Raw genomic sequence first — 19,634 nt, forward strand, 5'->3', positions numbered from 1 at the left:
GAGTAAATGGGCAGATACTGAGAGAAAGAGAAAAGCACACTGAAGACTCGTCTGTGTGAATCGGCTCAAGTGAAGTCCAGCCACACAAACTGCAGCATTCAGCACAGTCGGTCCATGCTGGACTGCAGCTCACGGTAAAGCAGGTCACATCACTGCTATTGACATGCAGTGCCTCGTTCCACTTTACCACAGCTGCTTAATGACTTCTAATGACTAGAACGAGTCTGGAGAATCTGCAGCGACCACTCCGGAACACAGACACAGATACACTAATATCAGCAATCTAATCAAAACCTCTGCTCTTCTGCCAAGTCAAGCATCACTAATATTCTGCTCATATGTAGAGTTAGAGCTCTGTTCGCATTACTAACCCTGATAAACTTCAGCTTGTGTGAATGAATGTGTCTTGAGGAGAGCAGACAGACCAGAACACCTAAATAACCCAGAGAAACAATAATGTACAGTATGTGGAAAATAATGTGTTTTTTTAACCTTAAACCGCATAAACACATTTCATTACACCAAATACACCAAATAATGTTCTTTTTAGCAGCATCATATGACCCCTTTAAGATCATTAGTTATGGATGTGCACGTCCTTTTAAAGAAACATACATTACTTTGTCCTGCAAGTTTCATAAGCCCAGTCTGATCTTATTAGATCAAGAACAATCTTTCAGTTTTGTGTGTAATACTGTATGAAGTCAGATGTCTCACCAGTTTGTTTGGGTAGCGGATCACGACAGGCTGAACAGGAACCGCAGGAATGAACGCTCCTGAATCACACACACAAACATCAACACATTAGGATTAACAGCACGTCAGCTGCTTCTGAAATATAGGTTTGCCCATTAGGCATCAAGAGCACGCACGCACGCACACTCACACACACACACACACACACACTCACACACACTCACACACACACTCTCACACACACACACACACACTCATACACGCACACACACACACACACACACACTCATACACACACACACACACACACACTCTCTCTCGCTCTCACACTCACACACACAGAGAGAGACACACACACACACACACACACACACACACGCACACTCACACACACACACACACACACACACACACACACCTGGTTTGAATGTGATCAGGCAGGTTCTATTGGTGCACGTCCCTTCTGGAAAAATCATTATCTGAAAAACACAGTTTCTGATCGGTTCACTATCATGAATCAATTCACCAAAACAACTGAGTCAAATCTGGAAATAAACTGCAGTGACATGATGACACATGAGTCACTGTAATGCCTCGCATATGAGGAACTGATTTAAAGAGAACTACGAGCTCACAAAGTCCCAATCATACACATGGAAGACTATTTCAGTGAGGGGATAGAAAATAATAAATAAATGTAATTGCAATTTTTTCATCTCACGATTCAGACTTTTTTCAGAATTGTGATGCATCAACTCACAATTCTAAGAAAAAGAAAGAAAGAAAAAAAAAAACAGCAGAATTGTGAGATAAAGCCACAATTATTATTTATTTATTTTTTCTTAAATGTAATTGCAATTTTTTCATCTCACGATTCAGACTTTTTTCAGAATTGTGATGCATCAACTCACAATTCTAAGAAAAAGAAAGAAAGAAAAAAAAAACAGCAGAATTGTGAGATAAAGCCACAATTATTATTTATTTATTTTTTCCTAATTTTTTGGCAGAAACCAAAAATCAGAAGTGCACAAAACAAAATCTGAATTGTGAGATTCAGACATATTATATATATATATATGACTTCAAAACGAGGCCAAAACATTAACCCTAGAATGTTTACACCTGCAAATCATCAACACATCAGTAAAGTAAACATGGAGTGAATCTGAAATCATTAACTGGATGTTCATGCCATGAGAAACTTACAATTTCTTACTTTATATATATTTATAATGTTCCAAACCTACATTTTCTTGGGAATAGTGTTTTAATTTATGACCCATTTTTATTTATTTTTCACCCTGTGTCTTCAATATCACTTTCCATCCAGTTTGCGTAACAGAAGACACTTCCTTAGCGTCCCATTATTCTGCAGGAAGTGACATCATTTTAGAGGTTAATCAACAGCACAAGCATCAGTAAATGTTATTACCGAATCTGATGACATCCGGGATGTTTTGTGGTGTTAGTTTGTATCTCTCTAAAAATTCACCGTTTCAATTCATTTCAAATGATGGCTGACAATATGACAATATACTTCAGTTACGGTTCAGATGTTATCACTAATGAGGTTAAAGTCTGAAGTGAGCAGATCTCTGAAAGCCTGATATGTAGATCTCAGTAAAGACTTCTTTAAATGAAAGCACTGTGAGCTGTGACGGTACCTGCGGCCACTCTCCTGAATGAGCTCTTCTCTTGATCTCCTCCACCGTCTGCCGTCTGGAGTCCTGATCCGAGCGCGACACGAACACGGGCCGGATGTATCTGATGAGAGCTGAGACACAGACAGACACGTTTCAGAGGTAGGACCTCGTCTGTCCCGCTGCGGCTATTTTTACTCTCCAGACCTTAATGAGCCGCTGATAGCAGGACTCAATGACACATCGAGGACAGAGTGACACAAAAAGATATTGAGCGAATCTCTCAAACCTGTCACGCTTGAGCAGAGAGAAGAGTTTCCCATTATAGTGTGAACCTCACAGAAAACTAGCATTAGTTTGCATTAATAATGATGTTTTTAGAGGCGTCATCTTCACATGTAACAGAGACAGAATTGTTTTTGATTCTCTAAGTAATGTACTAAGATTAATATTGTTTTCTTCACATCAAGCTTCTAATAATTTGAGGAGCTGTGTGGAATTACACATGCTTTACTGTCAGTACATCAGATACAAACTGAAAACGTGTCAATGAAAAGCGTCTTTTAATTCATGTTTTTGTTCATTCATTATTTGCATTAAATTGATCAAGTGTCATTAAAGACATTTAAAATGTTACAAAATTAGAGGCGTCATCTTCACATGTAACAGAGACAGAATTGTTTTTGATTCTCTAAGTAATGTACTAAGATTAATATTGTTTTCTTCACATCAAGCTTCTAATAATTTGAGGAGCTGTGTGGAATTACACATGCTTTACTGTCAGTACATCAGATACAAACTGAAAACGTGTCAATGAAAAGCATCTTTTAATTCATGTTTTTGTTCATTCATTATTTGCATTAAATTGATCAAGTGTCATTAAAGACATTTAAAATGTTCCAAATTATTTCTGTTTCAAATAAATGTCAAATAACTTTCTGTTCATCTGTGAATCCTGAAAAATAAAATGTATCAGTTTCCACACAAAAAAAACTGTTTTCAACATTGATAATAATCAGAAATGTTTGTTGAGCAGCAGATCAGCATATTATACTGATTTCTGAAGATCATGTGACACTGAAGACTGGAGGAATGATGCTGAAAATACAGCTGCGCATCACAGGAATACATTACAGTTTAACAGATACTCACATAGAAGACAGCTGTGTTAAACTGTAATAATATTTCACTGTTTTACAGTATTTCGATCAAATAAACACATCCTCGGTGAGCAGAAGAGACGTCTCACTGCTCCGTGGTGTAGATCAAATGAAATATGGCCTGGTTTGCTCGATTGCATTAAGCTTTTGTTTGCTTTTCTCTGTTTGCTATGTTTAGCTGTGGGTTTTGTTGAGACGCCACAGAATCAGATTCAGATCTTCCTCTTTCACTTCCCTACAGCGGCTGAACCTCGTCCTCAGACTGACATCAGCGCGCTCCTCCTCATCCTCAGCCGCTCTGGAGGACTGAGCTGACAGCGAGAGATGGACGGAGAGCTGAGATCTGGGGATGAGAGGCTCAGAGCGGCCCACACCAACATTAGATCTGCAAACCGTGCACGCTCCGTCTCTGCGGTGCATCACGAAGCACAGGTCTGACTGGAGCTGCTTGTCAATCAGACTAATAAACCCTAAAACTGTATGCAGAACAGCTGTTTGAGAAAAACTAACAAAGCTAGTACTGTCTTCCTGAAAGTAACTGAGCATTTCTGACACAATCCCTCAAAACTAGTGATTGTATACACTACAGGTCTAAAGTTTAGAACATTTAGGATTATTTTTGTTTTATTTATATAAAAACAAGATTTCTTTTTTTTTTTGCATTTCTTATCAATGTCAAAAATAGTATTTTTTCTGCTAGTGGAAACTGGTAAAACGTACATATATACAGTGGTGGCCAAAATTATTAGCAAACTAGTATTTTCAGCAGTTATTTCTATCTTTTGCTGTAGTGTGTCAGTAGGAAATATCAGTTTACATTTCCAAACATTCATTTTGTCATTAATTGTAATAATGCAGTGAGATTTATGTTAGTGCTGCACACAGAGATCTGATCTGATCATAGTCAGTCTGTCTGGAGTCACTTGAAGAAACAGAACAAACTGAGACTCAATCCAGAAGAACTGTGTCTCCGAGACGCCTCAAGAAACCTCCTGCGACGCTCCTGAGAAACTCTGCTCAAGTGCACCGAGGGCTAAAGCTGCTTTAAACACAAAGGATGCTCACACCAAATGTTGATTTCATTTAGTTAATAGAAGTTAATTGATACAGAAAATCTATTTATGACATTATTTTTGACAGCATCTTCATTTTACAGCATTTTTTATATATATGTGTGTGTGTGTGTGTGTGTAGTGCCTTGCGAAAGTATTCATACCTTCATTAATTTTTTTTCACGTTTTGTTTTGTCACAGCCTTATGTTAAACTGCTTTAAATTACTTTTTTCCCCCACATCAATCTACACACCATACACCATATTAACAAAGCAAAAACAGAACTGTCACGACTTTGTAAATTTATAAAAAAAACTGAAATAAGTACATTGCATAAGTATTCAACTCAGTACTTAGCTGAAGCACCTTAACAGCCTCCAGTGTTTTTGGGTATGATGCGACAGGATTTTCACAACATCATTTGGCAATTATCTGTCATTCTTCTCCTCACCTGTTCACCTCTCAAGCTCTGTCAGGTTGGATGGGGGCAGATGCACATTTTCAGGTTTCTCTAGAAATATTTGATTGTGTTCAATCCCAGGCTGTGGATGGACCACTCAAGGACATTCACGGAGTCGTCTAGAAGCCACTCTTGCTGTGTGCTTAGGGTCATTGTCCTGTTGGAAGGTGAGTCTTCTGCCCAGTCTGAGCTTCTGAAAGCTATCTCTATATTTTGGTGCATTGAGCTTATCTTCTACTCTGATGAGTCCCTCGGTCCCTGACACTGAAAAACAGCCCCACAGCATGAGGCCTCTACCAGCACACTTTACTTTTGGGATGGTGCTCTGCAGGTGATGAGCAGAGCTGGTTTCCTTCAAACGTGATGCTTAGAATTGAGGTTCATCAGACCAGAGAATATCGTTTCTCACAGTCCGAGGTTCCTTTAGGTGCTTTTTTCCTAATTCCATGTGGGTTTTTGTGTGTCTTCACTGAGGAGAAGTCTGGCCGCACCGCCATAAAGCCCAGATCGGTGGAGTGTTGCAGTGATGTTTGTCCTTCTGTAGGTTTCTCCTAACTGTATATGATCATGGAGCTCAGAGTGACCATCAGCTACAAGGCCCCTCTCCATCAGCTGCTCTAGGAGGCCAGCTCTCGGAAGAGTTCTAGTTGTTCCAAACGTCTTCCGTTATGGATTATAAAGGCTACATGCTTCTGTGAACCTTCAATGAAGCAGAATTTTTTCTGAAGTGTTCCCCAGATGTGTGGCTTGACACAAACCTGTTTCTGAGCTCTACAGGCAGCTCTTTTGACCTCAGGGCTTGGTTTTTGCTCTGATATGCATTATCAGCTGTTAGACTAGGGGTGCTCCGATTGATGGGCTATCGATCACTATCGGCCGATAATCACGTTGGGATGATTGATCGGCGGTCTCTAAAAAGGCCGATCTCAAAAGAACGATCTCCATCTGATGACGCTGCTGTGAGAGGTTTGGCACGACATGCAGCGGCACCGTCTCAGTCTCAGTCTGGCGCAGGTGAAATCATTATAATGCTGAAGGTCAGGTACTCATTCTTCTTCTGAAATCTTCCCCAGATGTGTGGCTTGACACAAACCTGTTTCTGAGCTCTACAGGCAGTTCTTTTGACCTCAGGGCTTGGTTTTTGCTCTGATAAGCATTATCAGCTGTTAAACCTTTTATTAAGACGTGTGTGCCTTTCCAAATCATACCCATTCAATTTAATTTGCCACAGGTTAACTTCACTTGAAGTGAAGAAACATCTACAAGCAATACGAATGCTCCTGAACTAAATTTCAACTGTCCCAGATAAGGGTTTGAATACTTATGCAATGGAATCAAGTTTTTTTTTTTCTTTATAAATTAGCAAAAATGTTAAAAACCTGTTTTTATGGACAGCTTTTTAACCTCTGTGTGGAGGGTAGAATGATGTGGGAAAACAATAATTTAAAGCAATTTAACATAAGGCAGCAACATAAAACGTGAAAAAACAATGATTTTTTTTTTCGCAAGGCACTGTATATATATATATGTGTGTGTGTGTGTGTGTGTTTTATAAACCAGCAACAATGGCAAAAGAAGGATGAATGATGGATGGATGGGAACATCAGTTGTTCAGAAGCAGCAGAACAGAGCAGAGGACTTACTGCCCCACACATTTTTTTTATCAAACCAATCCAGAGAAACTGAATTTTTTCAAGTTGTCTCCTAATTTGTTCCATAGCTGTAAATTGAATTAATGCTATTATACTGTAAAAAATACCATTCAAATGAAAATGTTACTGTATAGTGTAAAATTGTTTATCAACAATCACTTATTGTGAGCTACTTGTTTGTAAATGAATACAGCACCACACTTCGCTCCACACACACACACACACATATATGAGAGATACGGACACATCCATCCCTGACAACATCTGAATGTGAACTGGCCAGACCTGCGTTTCCCAAAAGCATCGTAAGCATAAGTTGACCGTAGCTCCATCGGTGGCAATGGGTCTACAATGTACTTAGGCTTACGATGCTTTTGAGAAACGCAGCTCTGATCACTCAACATGGCTAAGTTTAAATGGACAGCAGACTTTACATTGCACTGCAGATCTGCATTAAAATAGCATCATCAAAGCATTACTGAGTCAGGATCTGTTTATCCCGTCTCACAGCTCAATGAAGTCACGTGAGTATTAACATTGCTGGACGTAATTTGCATCTTTAAAGTGTTAACATTTTAGGCACTGGATCTACTGTAGAACGACGGGCATCTGGAAATAGAGATTCAAAGGACAACAGCGTGAGTGTGCGTTTTCAACGTTGATGATAATCAGAAATGTTTCTTGAGTAGGGTTAGGGTTTGTTGAATTGTATCAATTCCGATTCCAGTTCTTTTTGATTCCCAGTTTCCATTCCAATGTGATTAAAAAAAATAAGTCAAACATTTAGATATCAAACAGCTGAATACCATGAACAAAAATCAGCCGGCTACATAAAATCTGGACTCGTTTAAGAGCTGTTTGTGTGCAAAATAGAGCTGCGTGATTCTGGATAAATTGAGATTTCTTAATTAGTTTTTTCAATGGAAGTTGTGGTTCTCACGATTCTGAAGAAAAAGCATTAGACAACAAAAAAAAAAAATCAGATGTAATTTATGAATAAATGATTCAACGACTTTTAATCATTCTCTTGAATAATCCAAAGACAAATACATTTTAACAGCACCTTTCGCTACCTACTGGCGTAACAATGTAATCATAAATCTTTATTTGAACTGAATTGCTTTCAAAAGGTGATTTACTCTATTTTGATCGCTACTGTACACATCATATTTTATATCCGAACAGTAAACTTTTATCCCAGCACTTCTATGATTATCTGAATGTTTGTAAAACAGAAATAATGATTCTGTGTTGTTCACGTTGGTGTTTGAATCGTGTTCGTGATGTTTAACGATCTGTTAAATTAAAGTGCTTTGGGGGAGACACCTCTCTTGCAACATGTTTAGCTTATCACAAATATTAGACTAAGCTTTTTCGGCTTCTGATCACAAGTGTAGGTCCTGGCAGATCGATTCAATTCAATTCAATTCATGTGACACTGAAGACTGGAGTAATGATGCTTTGATCACAGCAATCAATTACAGTTTAACAGATATTCACATAGAAAACAGCTAGCATAAACTGCAATAATATTTCACATTTTTATTATTTTTACTGTAGAGGTGAGCAGAAGTCTTACTGACCCCAAACTTCTGAACCATAGTGTGATACTAATAAAGCGGGGCTCTTTGGAAGCGCTCTTCTATTTGCATTGGGTGACAGAAACAGAAGCTGTTTAGCTGTGATTGCGCTGCGCTGCTCACTTCAGTTCTCTCAGCAACTTCCTGATTTACCAAATAGAAGATCTGAAGTCAAATTCATCTCACCACAGACAAACTATAAACTCTACAGCAAGAGGAGCGAAGGAAATACGCAAAGAAGCGTTGTGAATCTGAACGAAGCTGAAATGAAGCAGAGCAGCTCTTTACTTTCTCCATAAGCACTGCGGCTCCACCGCCCTCTCGGAGCGGCCCACCGAGGCGATGAAGGCAAACGGCCAGGCCAGCAGCATCATGAACGCCGCTATGAAGAGCCGGATGGGGAAGAGCGTCACCGTCATCAAACCGATCTGCAAAGAAAACACACACACACACACACAAAGCTGTTAAATGAAGCATTTCTACAGATCTTCCTGTTCAAAGCTCCCGAGGGTCAAACCCGAGTTCAGAGTTCATTATACTATCAAAACAGAGTGAAACTTTCAGAGCTCAACACTTCCTCTCAGCAACGTCTTGAGAAACATGACTCGAGTCTTGAGGTTAGTTTCCAGCGTTAACCAAACACTCACACTCGTCTCAAGTGTGTCTCTGGCCTACGGTTCATAGTGAGCGTGGAAAATAATCATTCAAACATAAATGACGACTAATGAAACAACTTCACTAACGTCGCAGGTGGATTTTAGGGGGAAAAAAAGATTTTTTTAAAAATGAGCCTATTTAAAAATGAAACAAAAATATGTGATGTGAACTGCTTAAGACACTTTAGATGATTTCTTCAAATGTTAAAGCTTGCACATCCAAGAAATTAAAATCATGCATGAAAAAAAAAAACACTGTTGGTCAAAAGAATATTTAATAATTCATTAAATGTTAAAGAACATTTAATTGGTGACCATTTTTAATGACTTTTTCATTGGATCATGCATATCCAAAAAAACAATGTAACTCAGGCGACCAAAAAAACAAACAAACAATGCATAAGAATGTCAGCAAAATGTTGCTCTCAAAATATTTAGTAAACTATTAAATGTTCTTGGGATCAACAGTGTTGCTCTTTTTGCACTTTTGCATGACAACTTCATCTGTCAGTCAGTAATCTAACACAGATTTAATTTGTTTATTTGAATAAAATAATTGGATTAAATGTCAGTGTTGTTAACTGATTGTCGTTTACATTTAAGATCATCTCTAGACTAGTGTGCAAAGACAACCATCAGCCATTTAACCCTGAATCAATGGATTTGCAAAAGTTACTCATATTTTTGGCAGACTGTGAATCATTACATTTGTTGAAGCGGCCTGGCTGTTATATTAGTCTAATACAGGCTGTCTGGAAGCAGGTTAGACGCCACAACACAGAGAGATTGAAATGTCTCAAGATCCTCGAAGATGAAGTGTGACATGGGACACATTCAGCAGATTACAACACAAACAAACACAAGCTTCATGGGGCCCTGAACCCGTGATTATCAAACACAAGCGGCTCTTATCAGCGCAGCGGTGATACGGGATATCAGCAGTCAATATTTGCCTTGCTCTTATCAGCACTCGACTGCATCTGCACACTGATAGCTTTCAAACTGACCAATTAACAGCGCTGGAGGACATTCAGGATGCCTTCGTGCTTTCCACTGAGCCACTTTAATTGAGTTGATCATAGACCAACAGGCTGCCAAATCCCATATCAGCTAGCAGAGGCGTGGGACGAGCTCGCTAAAAATACAGCGATCTGCTGATTCCACCAGCTTCATGCTGGAAATATCACTCAAACCAGCCATCAGCTCCTTCATGATGCCATTCACTCACTCCCATCACTCTGTAGAGCACAAAACAAGAGTCCTCCATGAATGGAACAGCACTACTCAAGCTGAATATTGCAATTCAACACAATATAACTTCTACATCCATGCAACATTAAAACCTAAAATGCTCAATATTCTGGAATGGAACGAAACTGCATGAAGAATAAAATAAAATAAAAATGTTAAAAAATCTCTCCTTTCGTATGGAACAATGTGATTGCACATTTTCATTCTTTGCTTAGGGGTAAAATCCGGTTTTCCTTCTTCCTTTCATTGCAAAAACATTTGAACGAGCTGTGTTCAAACAAGTCTCTGCCTTTCTCACACAGAACAACCTCCTTGAAAGCAACCAGTCTGGTTTCAGAAGTGGACATTCAACCACTGCCTTGCTCTCAGTTGTTGAAGCCCTAAGACCGGCAAGAGCGGATTGCAAATCTTCAATAAATATCTTGCTGGATCTGTCCAATGCTTTTGACACAGTTAACCACCAGATCCTCATGTCAACCATACTGGCAAAGGGCATCTCAGGAACCACACTCCAGTGGTTTGAGTCTTACCTTATCAATTTGCACTGGCTACCAGTAGCTGCTCGCATAAAATTCTAGGCATTAACGTTTGCCTACAAAACCACCACTGGCGCCGCACCCCTTTACCTAAATTCATTACTTCAGACTTATGTGCCTCTAGAAGCTTGTGTTCTGCAAGTGAACGTCACTTTATTGTGCCATCCCAAAGAGGCACAACATCACTTTCACTGACTTTTACATTAAATGTTCCCTCCTGCTGGAATGACCTGGAAATAACTCAGTCCGAGCAGTTAGCCATCTTCAAGAATCGACTAAAAACACATCTCTTCCACTCTAGCACTCTCTATTCTAATTATATTCTTTAAAAAAACAAACACTTGCATATCATTGCTCTTTTGTTGATTTTGATTGCTTCCATTGTCCTCATTTGTAAATCACTTTGGATAAAAGCGTCTGCTAAATGACTAATTTTATATGTAAAAGCAGTGCTGCCATGTCAGTGTTACTTAGTTACAACAGTAAAGCAGCTCTACAGAGTGTTCACAATTGTATGTGTCTGACCTCAACAGACCAAATAAAAGAAATGAAGAGGAGAAGATTCCATGTCAAAGAGGCGGAGTCACAGAGCCACACCTACATATTACATCATCGCCATGGACCAATGGGAGTTTGAAGGTGTTTTACCAGCCGGAGCGAACTTTTCTGGAAATTTCGTTATGGCAAGCGGTTTAAAATTTTTCATTTTGGCTTGATTTTACAGCCCTATGATTTCTGTAATAATTTGACATGCTTTTTGATTAATAAAATTTAGGCTACATCCACATGAAGCCAGAGCTTTCCCTATCAGTCCTTTGTTTCCCCTCGTCTCAAGAAATATCTGCGTACACAAGAAACCGACACAAAACGATGTAGTATTCATGCCAGACCAGTATGTGACGCTGTAATTCTGCCACAGAGATACACTAAAAATGGAGAAGACTTGGACTATGTTCATAAACCTTGCACGCGGTATACAAACGAACGTGGAACAATACATTTATCAATCTGTGTTAATGTTAGTTGATAAAAAGACATTCGTTCAGTGTTTGTTCATGTTGTTGCGGTGATGTGACGTAGCGGTGTCTGACTAGGGTCGAGATGCGAGGTGATGACCTCATTGTTTCACAAAATAGACGGATTCTCTGTACACACGAAAACGCAAGGGTGACGTTTTCAGATTTATCCACTCTGGGACCCAGTTTAAAAAAAATAGCGGTTTCACTCTCCCAAAACGCCGGATCCGTCTGGAAGAAACCGTCCGATACAACATTTTTGCGTATACAGCTAAACGTGTCTCCGTGTGGACGGGGCCTTAATTTAACTATTAAAACAAGAGTCAAAAAAAAAAAAAAACGGAATCCAGAAAAAATACAAATTGAAAAAAAAAAAACGGAATTTGGGAAAAAAATAGAACTTCATAGAGCCCTATGATTTTTTGGAAATGACATCACACCACAGCGCATCCTTTTATTTCGCATTAAGTATTTTAATGCCTTAAGAAACATTTATAGGACAGCATATGATAGATTTTATTGCTTATCTGAGCAGTTTTTCAGTGAGACTTCGGTATTTCCCTGATCAGGTACACTCACATTTATGCATATGGCAGATCGTTTTCCAAAGCAACTTACACTGCATTCAAGACATTTGATCAGTTCATTCACTTCTTGGGAAATGAACCTATGATCCTGGCATCATTAGCACCATGATTTACTCTTTGAGCTACAGGAATACTATAAAGTAGTATTGAGTAGAAAGGAGTGGGTCTTGCATGTCCAAAATATCTGGAGGCATTGGTGATATGACCACCAAGTGAACTTACTTTCCTTGAAAGGAACTTTGAAGACTAAGACACTCCTCATATTCAAGATCACTTCAACTACTATAACAAGTCAGCACAATAAATATTTTTTTGGAAGATGTCTAAAGTCGTTTGTGCTTACCATGAATTGAATGGGCTTCAATATTGTTTAGAGCCAATGCATTTCTAAAATATATTGTTTTGTGTGTCCCACAGGATAAATTCACACAGGTTTGGAACAACATGAGGTTGAGTAAATGATGACAGTAAATGAACGTCTCTTTTTGGGTGATCTGTCCCTTTAAAGACACACACCAGTCATTCAGACAGACCAAGAAACCAACATCTCCTTGAATGACTGCAGACTGGCAGCCCTAAAGTGAAGACTCGCTGTGCATCATCTGAAATAATCATGACTCATTTCCTCTACATCACCATGCACTGCTGTGAGTGATTCCTCGTGCTCGCCTCACCAGCGGACGCTCATCCATCAGCGAGTCTGTCAAACCGTCAAGCCTGGACAGAAGGATTTCGACATGAAGAACCATCTAGTGTCATAGTGTGGATCCGACCACCAGAAATACACGATCTGATCCCGTCTCTGTCCACACAGAAACACGCGGAACATGCAGGATTCATATTTAAATAGTATTTTTACGGCGTAATATTTACAAATGCTAGTCCATATCGCCGTATGATTTAAGTGTAATGACCTCCTTTTGATTCATTCATTCAAACTTTGAAAAATTCCGTGACTGTAAATTCCATTTTTACAACTGGATTCCGCGATTCTGTCCACGTCTTAAACTTAAACAAGTCTTCAAATACAGCGCATTTCAAGGTCATACTGACTGCGGTTCTGTTCTGGTGTGGTGTGGTTTAGCAGGTCATGAGAGTCAGCAAATCATGCTCTGCATAAACATCAAACCTACTCTGACAGGTGGACAGAGAGGATGCTTCTCTTTACGTCTTCCATAACCTCGCAGGAACCATCTAGTGTCATAGTGTGGATCCGACCACCAGAAATACACGATCTGATCCCGTCTCTGTCCACACAGAAACACGCGGAACATGCAGGATTCATATTTAAATAGTATTTTTACGGCGTAATATTTACAAATGCTAGTCCATATCGCCGTATGATTTAAGTGTAATGACCTCCTTTTGATTCATTCATTCAAACTTTGAAAAATTCCGTGACTGTAAATTCCATTTTTACAACTGGATTCCGCGATTCTGTCCACGTTTTTCGAATCGAGGAAATCAGTGCCCTAATGACGTTGTTTTATTATGTTTTATGTGGCAGTCGTCTGTGAGGGGCTGCCATTTTAATTTAGTTTAGTTGTTTATTTTATTATAAAAATATATTAAACATCTGCCGGTTCCCTCCTCCTTCCCGTAACTATAAACTGCATTAATATATTAAAAACACTTTGCTAGACTCATGATTTTATTCAGTGTGGAAGCACGTCCTTACATTACATTAATCATTAGCGCTTAACTGACTATTCTTACTGACTTCTATAAATAAATCATTTTTACACAAACCATAAAATATGTGATACACAATTCATATTCACTGCATTACTAAAGAACCTAAATTAAACGTACTTTATCCAAACTGTATGAGTTTCCCTCTGTGGAACACACATGGAGATGTTGGTCTTATTTTCCAATTAGTTTCTGTATAGAAAACAGATGGCGAGAAATTGACAGGTGAGTCATTCTGCCAAGCATCCATCTGCACCGAGATTAATGTTTTGTGCATCTTAAACTTAAACAAGTCTTCAAATACAGCGCATTTCAAGGTCATACTGACTGCGGTTCTGTTCTGGTGTGGTGTGGTTTAGCAGGTCATGAGAGTCAGCAAATCATGCTCTGCATAAACATCAAACCTACTCTGACAGGTGGACAGAGAGGATGCTTTTCTTTACGTCTTCCATAACCTCGCAGAAACTGATGGCAACACTTCAGCCTCCGCCAGACGAAGGACTCTCTCCTGCTGAAAGAGTGAGATTCAGCCCTACAGGTGCCACTGATCAGAGGTGTGTTTCCCTAAAGCAACTACGATCACGAGTTCCATCGTTACCAATAGAGTCCAATGTAACTTACGAGCATAGTTAGCTAACGATGTATACAGAGATGTGCAGAGAGTAAAATAATATATGTGTGTGTGTGTATATACACACATATATAAGGAACTCTCTCTGTATATATTTGCACGTACTGTATAAAGACATTGGTAGAATATGGGACTACATAAACACACAGAAATGTAACGCTATTCACGGCAACCCGTCAAAATAAAAGTTTGGTTTAACTTGAAGACATTGTGCCAGAAATATATAACTATTGTTCAGTAGAATTTAAATACTACTACTGCTACTGAAATTATTACAACTTTATTTTTAAAGGAATAATCACACAACATTTCCATGTTTTAATTTGAACAGTAAATCCCTTTGAAGGCCATTTTTACTGTTTAATTTTCAATAATTAAAAGATAAATGAAATTCATCAAATGAGGAAAATGAATTTGAATAAATTAAGTTGTTTGTATGCACTAAAATAATTAGACATGCTAAAACATTTGAATGTGATTTACCAAGAATTTGGTAACAATAAAACATGTGGTGAGAAAAAAAAATCATAGGGCCCTTAACGTGTAATATTTGTTAAACTTTTAATAAATTAATGTGAAATTGTATCATTTTCATGATTTTAATGAATTAGACATGCTTTCTTATTAATACAATTTAATTTATACATTTACAAGGAGTCCAGAAAAATTTAAATGGGGGGAAAAAAACAAAATCCAGAAAAATAATTTGGAAAAAAATAAAATAAAACATAATTTGGGAAAAAAATAAAACCGATTTCATAGGGCGCTAGATCAGTTTAAACAAATTGTCAACACTGTCGATAATGCCAACTGATTGTCTGTGGGTTTTACAAATACTTAACCAATGAAAACTATTAAAAAGAGCTTGTGACTCAGTGTCAGCAAAAGCTGACAGCTCCACCCTGAATGAAGTTCTGCACAGTTTGGAGAGGTACAGGGCAAATAAAGAACCGGTTCTTTGAACAAGTAAACACTCTCTCTCTCTATGAAGGCTAATGTTTTATGTATTTGAGGAGCAGAGAAGAATGCCTTATTTCCCATCTAGTCATAGCCAATACCGTCTTAAACAGCACTTCATCTATTATAACATAATGTTTTGGCCAAATGTATTCGACGACAGGAAAAACTGAATGTAGATAGGAAGAAATGTGCTCAATGAACTCAAGCACTTCTCAACAAACATGGTAAACAGCTTTTCTTTTGGGAACTGAATTCTATTATCAGAGTTCCAGCAAAATCCCAGCAGTTCTCAAACCGATTCCACACATTTGAAGAAATGCCTCCTCCTTTTAAAAACGTCAAGCCATGCAAAGTAGATGTAAGTGTCCTGGTTATTCTGAGCCGCAGTCTTCCTGTGCTTTGGATCAAGGAGATCTCACAGTTTCCGATTACTGAGCGTTTCCATCCACTGCTGTGAAGAGGGGAAAGTGATCTGCTGGAAAACGACGGGACGGCCGGAAGCAGAGCCGGTCTGGAGTTCATCTGGAGTCTCTGTGACCCCAGCTTCGGTTCACAAGCAGAAAACATGCAGAGTTTCACTCGGAGCTGCTGCGTTTTCTCTAGAAACGTCAAACAGGCAAAGCAAGCAGACAATCTGAATCATCTCACTGACTGAAGGACTGAGCGTTAGGCATGACGAGGAAGCTGAAAGAGCACCATTAAAATACAGCCACAAAGCACAGGAAACAGTCAGCGTGGAACTACGTGACAGAAGCTTCATTCTCACACGGCTGCAAAACACAACCGCCAGACGTGCAAGAGTCAAGCAGCTCTGTTCAGAGCAACCCACACTGGCTGATGACATTACTGCACATCAGTATTTAGAAGAGCGGAAGCTGCTTTGTTGAATGATTATTTGGGGAAAGCACAGCCTAAATCGCAGAAGCTAAATGCAAGTGTGAAGAAAGTGTCTTTCTGCTGACGGTCCTCTCCGCACGTACTGTTAAAGGAAATCTGCCATCAAGTCATTCTAAACCCGTAAGATTGACTTCAGCAAATTCATTTTCCGAAGTTACAAATGACAGACGTCACAAGCAATCGGTTCATGTCGAGTCTGAGTGACTGCCAGCAGCGAAATGTTTCAGACGCTTCAGTCCGATTTGATGAACTAGTTCACTCAAAAGCATCGGTTCAAAAGAATGATTAGTTCATGGGCTTTGGACTGTTTGCCCGAGGCTCTGGATTACAGGTAATAATGCTGTAAATAATGCTCGTTTTCTTGCACAGACTGATCGTTTCGCTTCATATATCATCAGGAGCCATGGGCAGGGCTCCAGACTAAAGTTTGTGTGTGGTTGCACCGTGTTGTTCAACTCATAATAGTCGCATGTTATTACATTATTCATTTCAGGGTTTGAACAACCTTTTGAGAGAGAAAGTCAAACACTTTTCAACGACTTTCAAGCATTTCACACAACTATTTCCAGCACTTTAAAGCTCTAAAATGATCCACTTTGAATGTTATTTTTAATGGGATGACCAAAATGTACTTTGTGGTAACCAAACGCTTACGTAAAATAAAAAAATACATTATATACCATTATAACCAGTAGATGGCAGCAAAGGAGCACTTATTGGCTTATTAGTCATTCATGTCTACATTTTGTAGCTTAGTATTTTGAAATGATAAAATCACTATTATAAAATATCAAATCATCAAGAAATCTAATTTTGTCCGAGTTTTACACTGTTGTTGTGTATGAAGTAAGAAAATTCACAAAGTGAAAAAAAACTAAAAACCTTTTCTTCAATTTGCTACTAAATAACACATAATCACTGAAGTTGGTCAGTTCCATATAATACTATAGAAGTATAATGGTACATTTGAGTGGAATATATAAAGTTTCTATATAAGAATTAGATTTTGCACATGTTACCGTTGTTAATAAAAGTACATTTGGTATGCTTCCCAACTCAAGCTTAAAGTGCTTTACTGTCAAATGTGTATAAACATGAAATAAACAAGAAATGAGCATGCAATATTTAAGTAACTGTACTTATTAATGTAAAACAATAGTAATTTTATGATTGCATGATCTGTATGTTTTAATACTCCCACACACCAAATCTGCAGAACTCAAAAGAACTAGCTACAGCTCTCAAATGTTTGGAAAAAAGTCTGGATTTTGAATATGAAACCAACACGACAAATACAAAGAGTACATTTTTAAAGAACTTTACATGTGCTTAAAATGGCATTTTGCAAAGATGTTCTTTATCGTGGGACACTTTTACCACTAACTCATGATTATCTGTAAATAAGTTACATTTTAGTCACACAAAGCTATCCTAAAAGTACTGCTTTATTGTACTTTTTATATAGTTTGGAGTTTGACTCTTTATTTTTGGATGATCTAGCCCTTTAAAACAAGACAGCACTAGATAAATATTATATCATAATGATTCCTCAAGGACCCGATTAACATTCACATACCAATCTAATGCAAACACTCCACAAAGCTGAGCGAGCAGAATGAAAGCACATAATTAGCCAAAACTGCTGTGTTTGTGCTGCCAATGGCTCCCAAAGACATTCACGCAAACAGCCTTTGAGAAACGATGGGACCGCAGATACGAACACAATCACAACACTGTATCATGAATCATAAATCATAACACCCAGTGCAGAAATACTGCTTTCCAAACATATAACGGTGCCTCGGTGGCAAAACTGTCTGAAACCATGTGGCTCTGTGGCTCTAAATGGATGTGAGAGGACAGAAGCCGTCTAACACAAACATGATGCACAGATACTTGGGTCATGAGAAGTCATGTGTCTGAGAGGCTGCTATCATATCAGAAACATTCTCACACTAAATGACGTTAATACGCATTAAAAGTGAATTAAATAAAGTTTTAAAGCAGCCCTTGAAAAAACTAGGAAAAGACTAGGAAACCAGAGATGAGAGACCTGGACTGTCCACTGTACGAGCAGAATAAAGTGCTAGATGAGAATAAAAGAGCTCCTGCCACAGAAGTTCTTTTGATATCAATGTTACATTCAAATCATCAAGTGTTAAAACGTACTGACAGAGAAAAACAGAGCATGCAACTGACAGCCAGTCCATCGCACTGAAGAATGATCACGTCTGTCTTCAATGGCTCATTACCTGAGGCTGTTAATTAGAGAGCTGAAGACTTAAAGGATTTCTGAAGCAAAGCCTTCAACACTGTGATGCTAAAGGATCCCGGAGACTCGGAGAGGTCAATTCAGTTCATGCTAACTGTTTGGCAGTCCTTGAAGAGACGACTGGTCACACACCTTTACATGTGCTGATGCAGACCGAGAGAACTCACACATTACCATGAGCATCAGCAGACGCGTATGCAATAATAACGCACAGGTGACTAGCTGTTTCTTTATTAATGGCTGTAAACAAGAGCATCACTACAGTTAGTGTCTGAAATCTGCCTGTTTCACCACACTTCAGTGAGTTTAGGAGATATTATCACATTAGTATTATTACATTCAAGAGTTTGAAAACACACTGAAAACCTGGGATTTTAAGGGTCTCTGCATTATTAATAGCCCACTAATCAATAAACACATGAATGGGTCAGACGTGTTTTCTTCCACCGAAGCTCAAGACTGGATCATCTCAGATCCGGCAGGATTTAGCTCATGAAGCTCCACCAAACACGGAAACATCCCACTAACTAACTAACCAACACAAACTAACTAGACGTTTCATTTGAGAGGCCTCCACGAACACACACACGGGCTTATCTTCACCTGGAAAAGCCCTCCACACATCCACTGCTCCATCAGACACACAGAACCAACAATCCAAAGATAGATGGACGGACGGATGGACGGATGGACGGATGGACGGATAGATGGATGGTACTGTCAAATGTCGGATGGATGGATGGACGGATGGACGGATGGACGGACAGACGGATGGATGGACGGATTGGATGGACGGATGGATGGATGGACGGATGGATGGATGGACGGATGGACGGATGGACGGACAGACGGATGGATGGACGGATTGGATGGACGGATGGATGGATGGACGGAT

General features: G+C 39.0%; 1 protein-coding gene across 1 annotated transcript in view; it reads right to left on the minus strand.

The window, feature by feature from the left end:
- The window catches only part of LOC107564669 (lysophosphatidylcholine acyltransferase 1-like), a 29,963-nt gene that overhangs the window by 8,707 nt on the left and 1,622 nt on the right, over positions 1–19,634 (minus strand). Inside the window, exons 2-6 of the mRNA XM_016249804.1 lie at positions 8,530–8,669; positions 3,760–3,956; positions 2,361–2,470; positions 1,115–1,175; positions 718–776 (exon numbers count right to left, since the gene is read on the minus strand). Coding sequence (XP_016105290.1) covers positions 718–776; positions 1,115–1,175; positions 2,361–2,470; positions 3,760–3,956; positions 8,530–8,669 — 567 coding nt within the window. The remainder of the gene's footprint in view (positions 1–717; positions 777–1,114; positions 1,176–2,360; positions 2,471–3,759; positions 3,957–8,529; positions 8,670–19,634) is intronic.

Source organism: Sinocyclocheilus grahami, unplaced genomic scaffold (assembly GCF_001515645.1).
Source record: "Sinocyclocheilus grahami isolate Dianchi unplaced genomic scaffold, SAMN03320097.WGS_v1.1 scaffold954.1, whole genome shotgun sequence".
Classification (NCBI taxonomy): Eukaryota; Metazoa; Chordata; class Actinopteri; order Cypriniformes; family Cyprinidae; genus Sinocyclocheilus; species Sinocyclocheilus grahami.